At 44.6% G+C, this 17,311-nt stretch overlaps 3 protein-coding genes across 3 annotated transcripts; 2 read left to right on the top strand and 1 right to left on the bottom strand.

Annotated features, from left to right (window-relative positions):
- Nucleotides 1-1,350: 1,350 nt before the first annotated feature.
- BT62DRAFT_1011742 (RNA helicase) lies at nt 1,351-4,775 on the top strand (the record flags this gene model as incomplete). Its single annotated transcript, XM_043177821.1, has 9 exons — nt 1,351-1,970; nt 2,030-2,509; nt 2,566-2,628; nt 2,708-3,085; nt 3,139-3,708; nt 3,778-4,061; nt 4,116-4,234; nt 4,303-4,408; nt 4,474-4,775. The coding sequence occupies 9 exons, from the start codon at nt 1,351-1,353 to the stop codon at nt 4,773-4,775; spliced, it is 2,922 nt and encodes a 973-aa protein (XP_043034818.1).
- A 1,034-nt stretch (nt 4,776-5,809) lies between these two features.
- BT62DRAFT_1080193 (P-loop containing nucleoside triphosphate hydrolase protein) lies at nt 5,810-9,642 on the top strand. Its single transcript, XM_043179562.1, has 11 exons — nt 5,810-5,887; nt 5,936-6,616; nt 6,673-7,152; nt 7,207-7,269; nt 7,318-7,364; nt 7,411-7,780; nt 7,831-8,391; nt 8,455-8,738; nt 8,791-8,909; nt 8,963-9,068; nt 9,120-9,642. Exons 2-11 carry the CDS (start codon nt 5,991-5,993, stop codon nt 9,419-9,421), a joined length of 2,958 nt encoding a protein of 985 aa, XP_043034817.1. The 5' UTR covers nt 5,810-5,887; nt 5,936-5,990; the 3' UTR covers nt 9,422-9,642.
- Nucleotides 9,643-11,712: 2,070 nt separating this feature from the next.
- BT62DRAFT_908576 (uncharacterized protein) lies at nt 11,713-12,143 on the bottom strand (the record flags this gene model as incomplete). Its single annotated transcript, XM_043183714.1, has 2 exons — nt 11,713-11,868; nt 11,925-12,143. Coding segments are annotated over 2 exons (375 nt in total), but the record flags the coding sequence as incomplete, so codon positions are not given.
- Nucleotides 12,144-17,311: the final 5,168 nt, after the last annotated feature.

Genomic DNA, 17,311 nt, shown 5'->3' with positions numbered 1-17,311 from the left:
TCCATCAATGTGGTGAAATGCTGAGAAGTGGCACTAAATGAATCAACAATGTGCAAGATGCACACCACCAAATCACAATGTGGTTCAAGGGAGGAATGGTAACACCTGGATTCTCAGTATATAGAGAATGTAACATTAATAGGGTGCAATAGAATGTAATTCAAGGATATATATTGCAATTACTGGGACAAAGTTGTCTGTGTCACTGAACACAACAAAATCTATCTCAAATGGTCTGCCTGGTGCAGGTTCTGAACTTGTATTGTCTGCCTGATGCAGTTTCTTGACTGATATGGTGCACCTGGTTGTGACTTATACACAAAACTGAGCTGTTCTGAACTATTCCTGGTCTACTCTGACTGTCTGACACAAACTTTCAGTTGCTTTCTGGGGTTCTTGCACAAAAAAAAGTGACCTGGTCACCACAATACTGTTCAAGTTGAGTCTACAACTCAAAGTTCTTAACACAACCCTTGCTGTTCACTTGGTAGTGTTTCAGGGGGAGGAGAGGGTCAGAAACCTCCCTTCCCTATCCCCATATCAATATTTATACTTTCTGGATCTTGGTGTCTGACTAACACTGTGATCTACTGACTAATAGGCTTGCTGGCCTGGCCCAGTAGGCTAAACCCATCTCCTGGCAGGTGTGAGCTCATATGTGACAGCTTGGCAGATATGAGCTCATTCACAGCTAGCCCGACCGATCAACTGGACACTGTCTGTGACGTTAGTGATGATAGTCGGTAGCAGCACACAAGGACAAATCAAGGACCAGGTTGAAGACATCTCGATTTGGGGGGAAAAGGTAAGAAAGACTGGCATAATTCTAGGCATGACCAAGTATTTATACGTAGATAAGAGTGGAGTGCATAGATAAGCATAGTTCAAATAAAGTCCGGGTTTATGTTATGAAAAAGGAAGTAGAACGGGCCCGTCCGTTACACTGCCCAGCCTTTGCCGGCATGCCGATCACAGTACCCTGGACCTGGGAACCCCTCCTGCTAAATTGTAGGGTTCACTGGTACTCCAGCTTCTACTGGATACTGAGATGATGGCCTTTGAGGGAACTGTTCCCTTGTCAGGTAATTACTTGCTTATTATTTCTTACTATGGCAGAAAATAACTAACCCAGTAGAAAAAATTAAATATATTTGACTTTCCACCTGGTACAGTTGTCCAGCACATCAGTGGCGTGGCAATCTCGTCCGGAGAGAAGAAACGTTACGCGGAATTACGAAATTGGCGCTCGGCGCTTGTTGCAAAATTTTAACGGATCGATTGTGCCGTTCATGGAAAGGCAGACATTGATCGGTCTCTCGTCCCTTCATCACTTTCTTTCTTTCTACCACTATGGTCGCCCTTTGTCCCAAAACTCTTTCGGTAGGCCACTGTGACGATGATTCTTGTCGTCTCAGACATGATGTTCTTGTATGCAGTCCATGTCGAAGGACGTTTCCCACTCAACAAAATCTTGACGCACATTTGACCTCCAAAGCGCATCTTGTAGCTGCATCTGGTGTACCTACGATATGCTACTGTAGCATTTGCGACAGTACAATGGGCCGGGTTAGCTGGGATTCACACGTTCGTGGCTCGCGTCATCTCAAAGCGGCCAAGCGACAAGGTGTATCTCCTAGCGTCCAACCACAAACGCCCGAGGAGGTTCCAGGTTGCAAATTTTGTCCACCTTGCAACATTCATATTCCTCACAATGCTTGGAAGTCTCACATCGCTGGAAGAAAACACAGAGCGCGGACACAGTTCACCAAATATACGTCGGCTCTCGAAGAAGCTGAGGAAAACAAACACGGTGTTACGGTCGAAGGGAACCTCGACTACGATGTTGTCGATCCACGTGCAGCGAGTGCAGGTGTAGCTAGCGTCGTTATTATCAGCACCACCGTTCCCCATGCACGACTCTCTGTGACGGTGGGGTTGGCATCGTCAAAAACCCGATCGGCATTTTCTCCGTTCGTTTCCCACGCAATTATTTTTAGTTTTCTCTCATCCATTTCTTTTCTAATGACAGATTCACCGTTGCACCTCTTGGAGCATTCCAACTCAAGTACAGTCAATCTGTAACGGTGACCGTTTCTGCGTGCCAGAAATTTCCGGGACGCGCAGATGACAGGCTCGAGCTCGTGTTTGAAGACCAGCAGCTAAACACCCGTTTCATCATTTGTCGACCTATCCATATCATCGTTGGCGACTCGGCAGCTCACAAGGCATTGCAACCGAAAACGCAGTATGTCCCCCGAAAGCGAACGACACGCCATCCCGAGACGACAGTCGTCGAAGGAGAGAGGCCTCCAGCTCTTGGCGCTGTTCTCTACATTGTCAAGCTTCCAAAGTATGATATTCCCAAGAACCTGTATGCTACCTTGGCGACCGGCTCCGTCTCGGAGGTCGCGAAGCGACTTAGGGAGATGTTCCTGCCTCCTACGATTGAGGGCGCTTCGTATGGGAGACATTTCCGGCATTTGATCTGGACCGAAGAGTTCAAGTCGAGGTTAGTATTGTCATCTGCTAGGAATGCCCTTACCACTGATGCCCCCCGTTCTGTAGCCAAGATTTAGAACATTACGACATTCCCAATTCCAAACTCAAACAGCACGGAAGATACTACTTGTACGTGTCGGCGATACTGCAGCAGTTTTTCGCTTTAACATTTCACTCTAATAGCCTTTTCTGCTCTTTGTCGCTAAAGCAAATTAGGGGACAGTATCTTCGTTCGAAAGAGTGATGCACCTGAAGGTCACTGGTATTCGGGCTGCGTTCATGTCGTCCATCAAGCGGAAGTTGGGCTTTGTTTCAATCGTTCCTTCACAGCGACGAGTGCGGATAGATTCCTTGTCCGCTTCAAATTGAACCGGTACCCTCTCAGACGACAACATCAAGCCTTGGAAACAGCCTTTGCTCCCGCACGTTTACTCTTTCCCGCTGAACAGCATGTCCTGGAGTCGGCCGGAGCATCCCCGTGGAGGCCGTTCAACAACCCGATCGGTACCAACGTGCGGCAAAGACAGGCGGTCGATTGCATCCTTCGTCAACCTGGGGGATCTGTGCCCTTCATCATCTTTGGGCCGTCAGTTATTTATATCTATATAACTCATAGAGTGACATTTGACTATTCTCTAGCCCTGGTACGGGGAAAACTGTAACTGTGATAGAAGCAATTCGGCAGATTCTTTCCGCCAATCCCAAAGCTCGTATTCTTGCTTGTGCTCCAAGTAACTCGGCGGCAGATCTCATCACGTCTCGCCTTACGATGATAGGAGAAGATAGGCTCTTTCGATTCTACGCCCCATCCAGACCGAAGAAAGCTGTAACACACGAGATTGAGCCTTTCACCTACGTCAACGAGGAGGGTAACTTCTCAGTTCCCATTCTGTCTCGTGTCCGCCAACTCAAGGTCATTGTCTCGACTTGCGTTTCCGCTTCGGTGTTCTTCGGTATCGGCATCCCGCGAGGACATTTTACCCATATTTTCATCGATGAGGCCGGACAGGCTACCGAGCCGGAGGCGATGATTGCGGTGAAGACTATGGCTGATAACATGACTAACGTTATCCTGTCGGGCGATCCCAAGCAGCTTGGACCTATCGTCAGGTCACCAGTGGCGAGAGATTTAGGTTTAGAAATCGGCTACATTGAGAGGCTGATGCAGAGGGATGTATATGGTGATGAGGATCATGGCGCAGGCCACCCGTCAGTCATAATTTCTTTGTTTTCGTTTCGTAACCCATAGGTCTGATTGCCTTGCCTCCATCTCTCTAGAGTCGTCAAACTGGTACAGAATTTCCGCTCTCATCCCGCAATCCTCAAGTTCCCGGACGAGCGGTTCTACAAAGGGGAGCTGCAACCCTGCGCCGAACCCAAAATCATCACTTCCTTCATTGGATCGAAGCACCTCGAAGCGAAAAAATTCCCTATTGTGTTCCACGCCATGGCGGGCAAGGATGATCGCGAAGCTTCGTCTCCGTCATTCTTTAACATCGATGAGGTCCTCGATGTCAAGAAAACAGTTGAAGAGCTACGCGAGGATAAGAAATTGCGCATCAGTACGTGTACCGCGACATATCGGTTGAATCATTCAATAATATTTTTTCTTTTAGCCGACGATGATATTGGGGTGATTGCGCCATACCATGCTCAAGTCCTCAAGATCAGGAATATATTAAGGGGTCGATACGATGGCATCAAAGTTGGCAGTGTAGAGGAGTTTCAGGGTCAAGTGAGAGGCGATGGTTTCTTTCTCACTCTTTTTGCAGCGCTGACGATGGTTTTCTCACTCACCGGCAGGAGCGCAAAGTTATTATCATATCGACGGTTAGAAGTAGCAGAGAGTTCGTAGAATTCGATCTACGCCACACTCTTGGATTTGTTGCCAGCCCTCGTCGGTTTAATGGTAAAAAAAAATTTGCAATCTTTCACTCTTCTGTTTCTTCCTGAGCTCACCCTCGTTCTTGCTAGTGGCCGTAACTCGAGCGAAGGCATTACTCGTCATCATCGGGGACCCGGCTGTCCTCTCTCTTGACCCCTTATGGAGGTCATTCCTCAACTACGTCTACAAACACGGCGGATGGAGAGGATTGCCTATTTCTTGGGATCCCGATGATGATGTGGACGAAGGAGGGGGATATGACTGTGCTATCCGAGAGGCTGCGCAAGAGGACATGAATGACTTTACCAGAAAGTTGGAGGCGATGACATTAGCTGGTGTTGGGGAGGATGAGGATGTCGTGGATCGCCCTTGGATGCGACATGATGGATAGACTCCGGTCTATGTGATGTGTATTCTTGGCCCCTTTTGTTATTTTTACTTTACGTGATGCTGATACTTTGCTTCCTGCTAACTTATGCTTTCAAGGATAAACATATGTTAGCAATTTACGTTTTGCAGAGAGTACCTTTGGATGTTTCGTGAGCCAATAGTATTGTTCCATTGCGATCTCCTTCTCTAGATGCTGATGTTTCTTCCAATAAAATGTATTCCGCCCCGCGTTGTTCGAGGTTTCATCAGTGCACTGGTTATAATTGATGCGACGAAGTGATTTTCTCAGACCATATCCAATCATACCGCGATGCTGTGGGCAAGATGATTAATACATGCAGCATCTAACATTGAACATTGTTATCTTTAACATGGTACATGCTGTTGAACTAGACGCAGGATACCCGACGCCGTCACTGACGACCGACCTAGGTATATTCTTTATCCTTTTTCCATTGAACTCCTATACCTTGCTCAATAGTATATATACCCCATTGGTTACGTACGACACCTCAGTCGTACTGCGCCAGACTGAGGTATGTGTTATAAATGTTGGATACCGTGCTTGAGCAATGAAGACGAATAGTCGTTCGGTAGAGGTACGGGCCGTCGACGTAGTAAAGAGTAAGAGCGTAAGCGTGAGAACTAAGGTATCCGCGAGCGAGAAATGGGTTCGAGCGAGCTCGAAGATCTCAACAACAATCACCTTGAACGAAGTTAGTAGACTAGTGCGAGGCTTAGGTTTCCAACTTAAAAGCTTAACGGGACTAGGGCGAAGCTTAGTGTCTGATGCTTAGGTCACATGAAGTGGTTAGGGTTCGTGATAAGTAAGAGTTGAGTGTTGAGAATAGAGTCGTTTCATCGCTACCAGTGCGCCAGACTGAGTTCTTACAGCGTTGTTCATCTTACTTTACATGCGGCATCAAGCAGACCAGAAATTTGAATTTAAAGTTTTGGCCTCACGATCATGTGATCCGTTTAAATTAGCACAAAGGAAAATTTTAAAAGCTTCTTTTTGATACCAAATAGGAACGCATAAAATGGAACGTCCTGGGGCCAATGTGAAAAGAACAATAGACAGGATACTCGAAGTAGGAAGTAGGGTCGAAAATGGTACACTAAATACCCATTCTGTCACTGGGCGCTTGTTTACGTTTCCAGGGTTAAGATACTTGAAAGGCTGCGCTTGCCTGTGCCTTTCTTTCTTACCGCCACCATGGCTACCACCTGTCCACACCAATTCGCCACTGGCCATTGCGACGACGCAGATTGTCCATTTCGATACGAGTCCGATACCATTTCATGTGATGCGTGCCGCAACATCTATCCTGACCGAGCTTCCTACGATGCGCACCTCAGCACAAAAATCCACCAGAATGCCGTGGCAGGCTCAGCACTGTACGCCTGCCATATCTGCAATGTGAACGTCCCAGGCATGAAATGCTGGGTACAACATGTTGAAGGGGGACGTCACTGTCGTGCAGCTCAGGAGCAAGGCGTATCCCCCCATGTGCAGCCAGAGGAGGCCGACGTTGTTCCGGGCCACACTCTCTGCGTTATCTGTAACCGCCAGATACTCAATTCTCATTGGAAGGGCCACCTCTCGAATCAAAAACACAAGGACAAAGAGCAGTTTACCAAGTATTCTTCCGCTCTCGAGGAAGCCACGCAGGATAAACACGATGTTACCGTTGTTAGTGATCTTGACTTCAAAGTCGTCGAACTCAGTGCTGCTCGGGAAGGAGTATCTGCACAAGTGGCTATCAGCACGACCGTTCCCCATGCGCGTTTGTCTGTGTCGGTGAATTTGGCATCATCGAAACGCCGATCAATCTTCTCTCCGTGAGTTTATCCATCTATGTAAATGTGATTCTCCAGATGAATTCTATTTTGACAAGATTTACCGCCGAGCCGTCGGGCTTACATCAACTCAGGTATCGACAACCTGTCAATTTGACTGTCACTGCACTGCAGACCTTCCCTGGACGTGGCGACGACCGGCTAGAGTTGGTGTTCGAAGATTTACACCTCCATACGCAGTTTATCATATGCCGACCGCTTCACATCATTGTCGGAAACGTAGCTGCACACAAGGCATTGCAACCGACGACACCTTATGTCCCTCGTAAGCGGTCAACGCGACACCCAGAGACAGATGTGGTGAAAGGCGTGAAGCCGCCGGCTCTCGGCGTCATCCCGTATATCGTCGAGCTTCACAAAGCAGATATTCCCAAAAGTCTGCTGGCGACGCTGTCTGTAGGTTCCGTAGCTGAAATTACGCAACGCCTCCGTGAGGTTTTCCTTCCCCCCACGATCGAAGGTGCCTCGTACGGAAAGTATTACAAGTACTTGATTTGGACTGAAGAATTCAAAATGAGGCAAGTGCTTTGTTCATTACTGATGCGTGTGTTCTTACATGGCCTACTCTCCAGCCAAGACCTAGAATATTATGACATCCCTAACGCCCAGCTCGCTCAGCACAACCAATACTACTAGTACGAGTTTTGTTCCCCTTGTTGAAGATATTTTTGACATCATCCTAGTCTCAACGTTCCTGGTTTAGCTGAGAAAAGACCGAGTGTACTTGTCGGTAGGTCTCCTCTCTTCGATGTTAACCCTGGCTTATATTCTGCTAGGCGACGTTATCCTTGTCCGAAGGAGCGATGCCCCCGAAGGTCATTGGTACTCTGGCGGCGTCCACGTCGTCAGGAAAGAAGAAGTCGGATTGTGTTTTAATCGAACTTTCAGAGCTGCGCCGACAGACCGGTTCCTTGTTCGGTTCAAATTGAATCGCTATCCGCTTCGCCGTCAGCACCAAGCATTAGGCACCGCATTCGCACCGGCACGGTTACTCCTGCCCGCAGAGCAGCATATTCTCGCCTTCTCAGAGACGACACCGTGGAAATCTTTCAACAAGCTAATCGACACAAACGCCCGCCAGAGACAGGCAGTCGATTGCATACTCCGCCAACGTCCTGGGACAGTACCTTTCGTTATATTTGGCCCGTAAGTCTTTCAATCCCACGTGATAATCTCTCGTTGACATGGTGATACAGACCTGGAACAGGAAAAACCGTGACCATGATCGAAGCGATCCGCCAAGTCATTGTGGCCAATCCAAAAGCAAGAATACTGGCTTGTGCTCCAAGTAATTCAGCTGCAGACCTGATCACTTCCCGTCTAACAATGTTGGGTACGGATGTCCTATTCCGCTTCTACGCTCCATCGAGACCAAAGGCCGCCGTTTCTCACGAACTCGAACCCTTCACGTTCGTTAAGAATGGACACTTCTCCGTCCCTATTCTTGCTCGCGTTCGACAATTCAAGGTGGTCGTCACAACCTGTGTTTCAGCTTCGGTATTTTTCGGAATCGGTATCCCGCGAGGACATTTCACACATGTCTTCATCGACGAGGCGGGTCAGGCAACCGAGCCAGAAGCGATGATTGCGGTGAAAACTATGGCTGATAATATGACGAATGTCATTCTGTCCGGCGATCCTAAACAGCTTGGACCTATCATTAGGTCGCCGGTGGCGAAGGATTTAGGACTAGAGACCAGCTATATTGAGCGACTGATGCAGCGCGATATATATGATGAGGATGGTCATGGGCATTCGTCAGTTGTTTCTCATCATTTCCTTCACCGCCTTGGGTCTGATTTTTTTTTTTTCCTTCACAGGGTGGTCAAGTTGACCCAAAACTTCCGTTCCCATCCGGCGATTCTCGAGTTCCCGAACGAGAGGTTCTATAAGGGAGAGCTCCAACCCTGTGCTGATCCCAGGAGTATCACTGCTTTTATTGGATCAAAGCATCTCGAGGAGAAGAAATTCCCCATTATCTTTCATTCGATGGCGGGAAAAGATGATCGTGAGGCTTCGTCTCCGTCCTTCTTTAACATCGACGAGGTTCTCGATGTCATGAGAACGATCGAAGAGCTACGATCGGATAAGAAACTGCGCATCAGTATGTACATAATCAACTGGGATCTATCTTGAAACTGATGAAGCGCGTCTAGCTGACAATGATATCGGCGTGATCGCGCCATATCATGCCCAGGTTCTCAAAATTAGGAATATATTGAGGAGAGGGTATGAGGGTATCAAAGTCGGCAGTGTGGAGGAGTTTCAAGGTCAGGTAAGAATATCGATGCTTTGGGGTTGTTGCATATGTACCGACAATGCATTTAGGAACGCAAGGTCATCATCATATCGACCGTTAGGAGTAGTAAAGAGTTCATTGAGTATGATCTACGACACACCCTTGGGTTCGTTGCGAGCCCTCGTCGTTTCAATGGTGGGTTTGTTCACCCACTCTTATCATTCTATGACTCATACCGGCTTTCAGTGGCTGTGACTCGAGCACAAGCACTACTTGTTATCGTCGGGGACCCAAAGGTTCTCTCTCTTGACCCCCTATGGAGGTCATTCCTCAACTACGTCTACAAACACGGCGGATGGAGAGGATTGCCTATTTCTTGGGATCCCGATGATGATGTGGACGAAGGAGGGGGATATGACTGTGCTATCCGAGAGGCTGCGCAAGAGGACATGAATGACTTTACCAGAAAGTTGGAGGCGATGACATTAGCTGGTGTTGGGGAGGAAGAGGATGTCGTGGATCGCCCTTGGATGCGACATGATGGATAGACTCCGGTCTATGTGATGTGTATTCTTGGCCCCTTTTGTTATTTTTATTTTACGCGATGCTGATACTTTGCTTCCTGCTACAGTTTTAAGGATAAACATATGTTGGCAATTTACATTTTGCAGAGAGTACATTTAGATGTTTCGTAAGCCAATAGAATTGTTCCATTGCGATCTTCTTCTCTAGATGCCGATGTTTCTTCCAATAAAATGTATTCCACCCCGCGTTGTTCGAGGTTTCATCAGTGCACTGGTTATAATTGATGCGACGAAGTGATTTTCTCAGACCATATCTAATCATACCGCGATGCTGCGGGAGATGATCATTGATTCGGAGAAACGTTTCGTTGCTGTATAGCGTCCAGGCTCTTTTAGCTAACTATACTATGCTTCGAAAAGCTACGTACACTGGTCTTCCTGGCGATCTCGGACTTTATCTTCTGTTCATTTCTTTTGTCCGTCGACAGCATAAATATTCTCTCGGTGAACCCCGAGCTCTACCGGGATAAATTCGAGACACTAAGTTCCAGGACCTCCGAAGTTATGAAGCAGGTTTTAACGAAAATCATGGATTAACCTGAGGCTTTTTTTAGCTGCTGCTCTCAATTCTAGGCCTCTGTCTATGGATAGAATTGTGGTCTACGAATAATCCAAACAACACACGTGTCGTCTTCAGGCATTTCACATGCCGAGCACCTCAGGTCTGAAGTTCTTCTACGATCCGAATGACTTCACACTCGCTTGCCGCGATACTAGAAGATCGAAAGCCTTAGTTGAAATCTGGCTTGATGAAAGGAAGGGGCTAATCTGATCCGGCTGGAAGGCTGATGGCACTGTTTAGACGCCCAAACATCTTCCTCGTGAAGTCGTTTCTTACTGGTCAGATGGTCTTTCAGGTGTTATCAACTGATCCGACCCTTCGAACGTCGAGGCTACCTTGGTCTGTAAGCCACTCTCAGCTGACCCTCTGGAGATAGCTTATTCGGATGTTAAAGTTAATCTGTTGATCGTCTACTCTCATCGATGATATTTCTCACCCTAGTCCGATGTTCAACAACCTTTGATTTTGTTTCATCGATGCACTGGTACTGAACGCAGTCTTCTATCTCGGTGGATCCCATCACTTATCAGGGATATGTTTTACTCTGCTGGCGAGATTCTGCTTCTCTGGTTCGCCACGTACCTACTCGGGGCCAGATAGCCAGCCCTTATCTGTGGCGTATTCTCTTCAATCATCAGGATCTGGGCTCTTAATTGAACGACGGTCCGTGTCCGCACAGCAGCAAACCAAGGAATCAATCTTCAACACAGCACCGTCCCCCGAGGAGCCCCCAACGCCATTCTTATAACCTACACACATTCATGGGTTTGGACCGAGAAGAATCGCGCCATGAACTCTCAGCAGCAACAGCAAATACGAGTCGAGCCGAAGTCACCCGCGAATCAGATCACTTCCCCGCTCCTCGTGACGCTGCGACAGTTCCCTATGCCTCCGCCTTTCACAAGTCCGGATGGAAGGCTGCGCGTCAGTCCTTCCATTGGTGGGGATGATAAGAAGCACAGGAAGAGTCAAAGTGCTCCCTAAGCACTGAAGTGGTGCGTTGAGATTTTCTTGACTAGTCGACGAGAGCCCTCATCAAGGTTTCCTTAACAGAATTCCACCGTTCGCGACTGAAGGATGATCGTCGGATGCGGAAATGTTTCTGAAGTAGATTTTTAATCGTAGGATCGATGGACAGTTTTGGGGGATTCTCTAAGAGTAAATTTGATATCGTCCGTTCCGACTAATTTGTCGGACTCAATCGAAACCTGCTTCATGCTTTCAACAAATGGCGCCAGAATCACATGCATTTGAGCATCTCATATGCGTTAGCAATCGCGTATCCATTTCACAGCAAAGAAACCAGTATTTTACAAGCGACGACTAGTACATTCAAGTTTTCTTCACGCGGGAACAGCCTCCACGAATCAGGTCATGACGAGCCCGCCATTCATAGATATCTATATGTAGAGTAGAAGAAATCATGTCCTTGTAAGCGAAATAACACCCACGCATTGGCTTAACGAACTTGAATGAGCCGTGTCGGTGGTGGAGGTTATTAAGTGGCTCACCGGTAATAAAACCCGCTTCCTTCGATGCCAAGTAGGCTACGCCGCTCGCGACATCTTCAGGCTGTCCTATTCCTTGTGGAAGAGGAGAGCGCGCGATCTGACAGAAACTCATTAACGTCGTGAACCAGATTGCTCCAGCGGGGCACCGAGAGAACTGTCTACATCCCTTACTAGCTGGTACGTTAAAAGGCGATCAACCGAGAAGGTATGGATGAGGAACGAACCTCTGAGGGCCTACCACGAGTTGTGTCGATGAATCCTCCGGTGAAATAGTCAATAGACTGTCGCGGACTATCGACCAACTTGTGAGCATATGAGACACCAGCATTTGCTACCATCTATAGTCCGATTTAATATAGCTGCCACTGAAGAAAAAGATGACATGATATCGTACCACATCTATACCACCGAGGTCTGAGACAACGGCCAGGATCATCGCCTGTCCTTCTTGCTCATTCGAGACATCGGCTATATATATCTTGCATTGAACACCCGTAGCAACGACTTCATTGAGGACCTCGTCGAGCTTCGCTTTCTCAGAGGGAAGATCGTTGAGAGCGACATTCAAGCTGTTCCTAGCAAGTTGGAGAGCGATAGCTCTCCCAATTCCTTTCCTTTGGCAGAGCCGGTAACGATAGCAGTTTCTTAGGACATGGTGGGTGGGTGAAGAGAAACGTCACAGGAGACGGCACTTTTAAACTATGAAGAACGGTGGTTATCGGCGCTGCGACAGATTTCATTTCGTGTTTGACGTTCTGGAACTGCGTCTTATCGATGCTTTTCGTCAGGTGCACAGGAATCAGCATCGGTGTGAGAGACGAGTTCATCTGAAAAGATAAACGTGTCACAGCACTTCGCCCAGACGATAAGTATCTCGCAGGTAATTTGCAGGCCGTGAGACTGTCGTCCACTTTCGAAAAAATATAGTTGCCAGTGCACATCATAGAAATCTACCGGAAGAAATTGCAGTACGAGGTCCTAATACTTCAAGTTAGTTCCTACCCCCACTTCAAGTCTGTGCCTCCAGGAAGTTCGAATTCGAGTCTCGAGAGCCCGAGAGTTTTCCGAGTAACCAATGGCAAGAGAGTTCCCAGTCTATTATCACAGATCAGCCTTTTGAGAAGAGGGCTGGCGAATGCAGTGGCGCGGGTAATGCGAGCGTCGAAGCCGTGGTCGTGGTTTACGAGGAAGTAGTGCGAGTTCTTGGGCAAGGAGGCTAAGAGTCGGCCTAGGACGGGCCGGCACGGCATCCGCCGATGCATCGCCTCAAACCCGCTTGTCAATCCATAATACTGATCTCTCCTTCCTCTTTCATGGCAATGTTGCTCTTTGTCACCTTAATTGTCCCTCCTTATGCCCTGCCCCTGCAGAATATAATTAATTTATCCAATGCTGGGCTTACTCACCTTAATAGCATTGCCTTTTTCTCTCAAGATGCATCCAATCACACCTCCTTACAATTACAGCCCCATTCCAATGTTCACTTTCAAAATGCCACAACTCATGCTGAAGAACAGTGGCATGAAATCTCTTGATGGCTTTGCAACCTGACTCTCAAGGATCTTGTAGGTGGATACATGGGTAGGGGTGTAGGTAAAGTTGGCTATTACACTTTAAGATCTGGACAGACACCAGAGAAGATGGGGGGAGATGGATTCCATTGGTACCAAGTAGCTATGTACTTATACTATTTGTAGAGTGGCATGTAATAAGACAAAGGTAACTGGCAAAGACAATGTAAAATATTGAAAGAAAGGGGGAGGCTAACTAATGGTGGCAAGTAAACACTGTATAGACAAAGAAAGGTAAAAGCAAGGTAAGGTAACAAAGGAAATGGTCAAAGAAATGGTCTAGAGTGGGTGAATCCTCTACAGGGGTATCAACTGTGATGTGATAGGCAAAAGACAGAAAGATGATGAAATCCCATCTCACACAGAGAACATCAGCACAGATGGCTACTCTTGTGGTGTGTGCAGTGGATGATCATTTTGAGCCCTTATGGTTCCTTGCATTGCTTCCATGGTTGCACATGTAAATGGTGTATAATCTTATCAATGCTTATCATGCTATTTCTCCCCATGTATCTCTTCCCATATCCTTCCCTCCAGGTCTCTATTTGATGCTTTCATGATTCTGCCTGCACCCTCTCTCTATGCTCTATGACCCATCATATCCTCTATCTCTGACTACTCTTCACTGGTTCTTAATTTCAATGCTTTCTGAATGTCTTCTTGGGTTTATCACAGTGAAACCTATAAAATAATAACATCAACCATTCATCAATATAACCTATCTCCTCTATCTCCTAACCTGCCTTCTTTCTCTGACTTGTACACCAACTACCTAAACTCAACTCACATTATATCCACTGCCCTCCACTCACCTCTATCATCTTATCAATGGTCCTCTCTTTCTCACTGATATCTTTACTGCTGGCTTCTTCACTTTCTATGACACTCTCCTCCTCCTCCTCCACCATTATTTACACTCCAGCTCACACTGACTTCTCTTCTACACCTTTCCAACTCAGTATGCTTACAGATCATCTTGGGATCTTGCAATATGTATACTTAGAGATAAAGAGTAATATCTTCTAATAAGAATGCAACATTTCTTGCTAGTCTCAACCAACTATTCAAAGTTTTATTGGTGGATTGCATTTTCATCAACACTATAGGATCATAGGTTAGATCCAAGCAATGGCAAATGACTTCTGACATCAAAATAACTTATGAACTGGAGTCCAGAATACAGTTAACTATCTTGAAATGCATGATATGAAAATGCATAAATCCAACTTTGCATACAGATTGGGCTGGAACCCAGTTGAGAAGCAGAGAAATAGGTCAGAAATGCATATTGCATAATGCATATGGTTCTAGCCTTGGATATGCATTGTTATATCCAAAATTATAGTAAGCTGACATAACATTGTGCACATATTGAAACAATAAAGAACATAATTTGTTTGTATAGACTATGACAAACATAAAAAAAATATTGTGAAGTGGTCCAGCCTATATTTCCATAAACATGCCTCCCAAACTGATATGAAAACTACATGCTAAATATGGGAATCCATATGAGCATACAAAATAGAAGAAAGTTCCAACTCACAAATCATCAGCCCAGCCTCTGAAGTAGATCTCCCACCTGCATCTCACAACAAGAGACTGGCTTGTAGTATTCAAACATGTTGATGACTATCCTCAGTAGAAAATGGAGAAGTAATTGTTATTGACAATAATGAGAAGAAAGAGGAGAGTGAGGAAGAACAGACTTTGATAACTACAATAGAAGGGTTTGAGCTTATTCAAAAGCTGGAGACATTTTGTGTTTCACAAGGTGACCAGGGTGAATTAGTACTATAGCTGAGGAAGTTGAGAGGAGCATTATTCAAGGAGATGCATGGAAAGCTGATCCAAAAGCTACTCACAGCATTTTGGGACAACAATGACAACATAGAGATGAATTAGATAATGTTGCACAAGTCACATGTCACAACACATGCTACTTTGGTTCTGCATAAATCTATAAATGCATATAGTTTTGGTGTCTTTTAATCATATGCATTTTGAGATAATCAACTGTACATTCAACTTTCTGCTGATGATCTATCATAGAGAATATGGATCTTGGGGCAATTGATTCTGCAGTGTACTTCAGTGGGCTAATCTTTTTTCATTCTTAATTAATTCCTCATAAGGGTTTTTTACTACAAGAGCATCCTTAGATGGACTTTGTGGTTGTGATGAAACCCTTGACTGTTCAAAGATTTGTATCACATTCTTTAGAACACTAAATAACAGTATAGTTTTTTTTGAGCTTTCTGGTGAAGTTACAATGATTTCAACTGTATCTGGACTAGTGTAGAGTGGTAAAGAAATATTTTAGAAATATTCAATGATTGATGGAACTTTCTATCTCATAATGTCTTCTTTGGCCATATTCTGAATTTCCAGAGACAGAGAGTAAAGTTTTCTTTGCAACAGGATAACAGCAGAATCCAAAGCTCACTCATAAATATTATAAGCTCCTAAGATATCTTCAATAGATGTATGAGTTTGATAAGCAGGGTCTGCTTCCTTGACTTTTCTTTAATACTCAGGCTTGGCTTCTATATTGCAATCAACAGAAGATGCATAATTAATGGATCTGGCTAAATAAAATAGATAGAGACTTAATTGTCTTATCTTCAGTAGAAACAATATCAGTTTTTGCATTTGATGGTGGTATAGAGAGTGGAGTTGATGACAAATGTAAAATTAAATTTGGTACTGCCTTTCTGGATATTCATAGTGAAGTTTCTTTTTTTGTTAAAGTATCTTTTTCTTCTACTAAGGGAAGAAAGAAGTTGATAACTTCTGCTGCTTCTTTATCCACTTGCTGAATCTGAGATAGTAATTAAGTATTTTCTTTGTCAGAATCTGATGCCTCTACTAATGATACCATATCATCATAGTCCAGTGTTAGTTCATGATCATAGTTATCAAGCATCAGCAAAGTTTTTAGTTTCTGCAGAGCTTTGCTAACAACTTTTTAGTGGCTTTGGACTGGTACAGATTGTTCAATCAGTAATTTTAGAAGCTGATTCTATTGGTAAAACATCTTTATTTAAGGTTTCTCTCTTGATAGAAGTAGTAGCAGTTTCTGGCCTAGATATGACTGGCTTTTAAATTATCCTAAGAATGTGCACTTCAACTGATTGAAACTAAGATTTCAAGCTTTCATCTTTCAGAAATTCTGTATATTCTTGTAAACTTCATAGCTGTGATTCAATATAATCTATTTTTATAATGAGTTCCTTTATTTATTAAGTAACATTAATGCTCAGAGCTAATGAAGTGACTATTTGTGTCTGTAGCTTCAGCCTTTATAAGATGGTGACTGATTCCTTAATAGACTGCATCAAATTTATCACTGCACTAAGTTAATTAGGGTTTTAGGCAATGGCATTCTTCAATCTTTTCCTTTAAGCAATTGCCTGGCATAGTTCTCAGAATATGTATGCCTTGAGGAAGAATAATATAATTGTTTGTATTTTTTCAACATTTTATAGCATGAATCATGACATTAATTTCAGAGCAGCCACTAAAATAATATCTTTGTAAACTGCAGAATCCACACTTAATATTTTGTGGAACATTAGAAAAGTTCACTTATTCTCCAGAATTAAAGTTTCTTCATTGAAAGAGATAATAGTTTTATTGGCCCTTTATTTGCATCTGCATAAATTGAGCAATCTTTTCTTTGATGACTTGTAAATGCAAGGAGATTTCTGATAGTTTGTATTTTACAATCACCAATTCTGAGGCTAACTGATATTGTGAAGATAAGCTCATTTTATTAGGTGGATTGTAACTTCCTGCAGGATAATATAGTTATGGAGTAGTAAAGATGCTTTTTCTATAGTGCATTTTTTGCAAGACAAACTGTGCTGCTCTGTAAATTTCTTATAGTGTATAAGAATCCTGAGAATAATGATCAGACAGCTTTATCTGCAAGTGACAAAGAATGTTGTCCCAAACAGAATCTGAAAAATCTTTGCTGAACAGATTTCCAGTTTTTGACTCTGAAAGTCAGTTTTTTGATTTTAAAAACTACCATCTTAGGGTGAAATTTATGATAGTATATTTCTAAGGCAGTAAGAGTGAAAACTTCTCAAGCATGTTTTCCAATAACCTGCTCTAGATCCACTCCTTCATACTTACAATTATTATCTGCATCTGAGTGCTGCTTAATGATTGCTGTTTTTAGTTCTGTATAGATTGAATTTGGGTT

Source organism: Guyanagaster necrorhizus (genome assembly GCF_019112545.1).
Source record: "Guyanagaster necrorhizus MCA 3950 unplaced genomic scaffold BT62scaffold_39, whole genome shotgun sequence".
Classification (NCBI taxonomy): Eukaryota; Fungi; Basidiomycota; class Agaricomycetes; order Agaricales; family Physalacriaceae; genus Guyanagaster; species Guyanagaster necrorhizus.
Note: the sequence above shows the minus strand (reverse complement) of the source record. Positions and strands in the feature narration are given on the sequence as shown.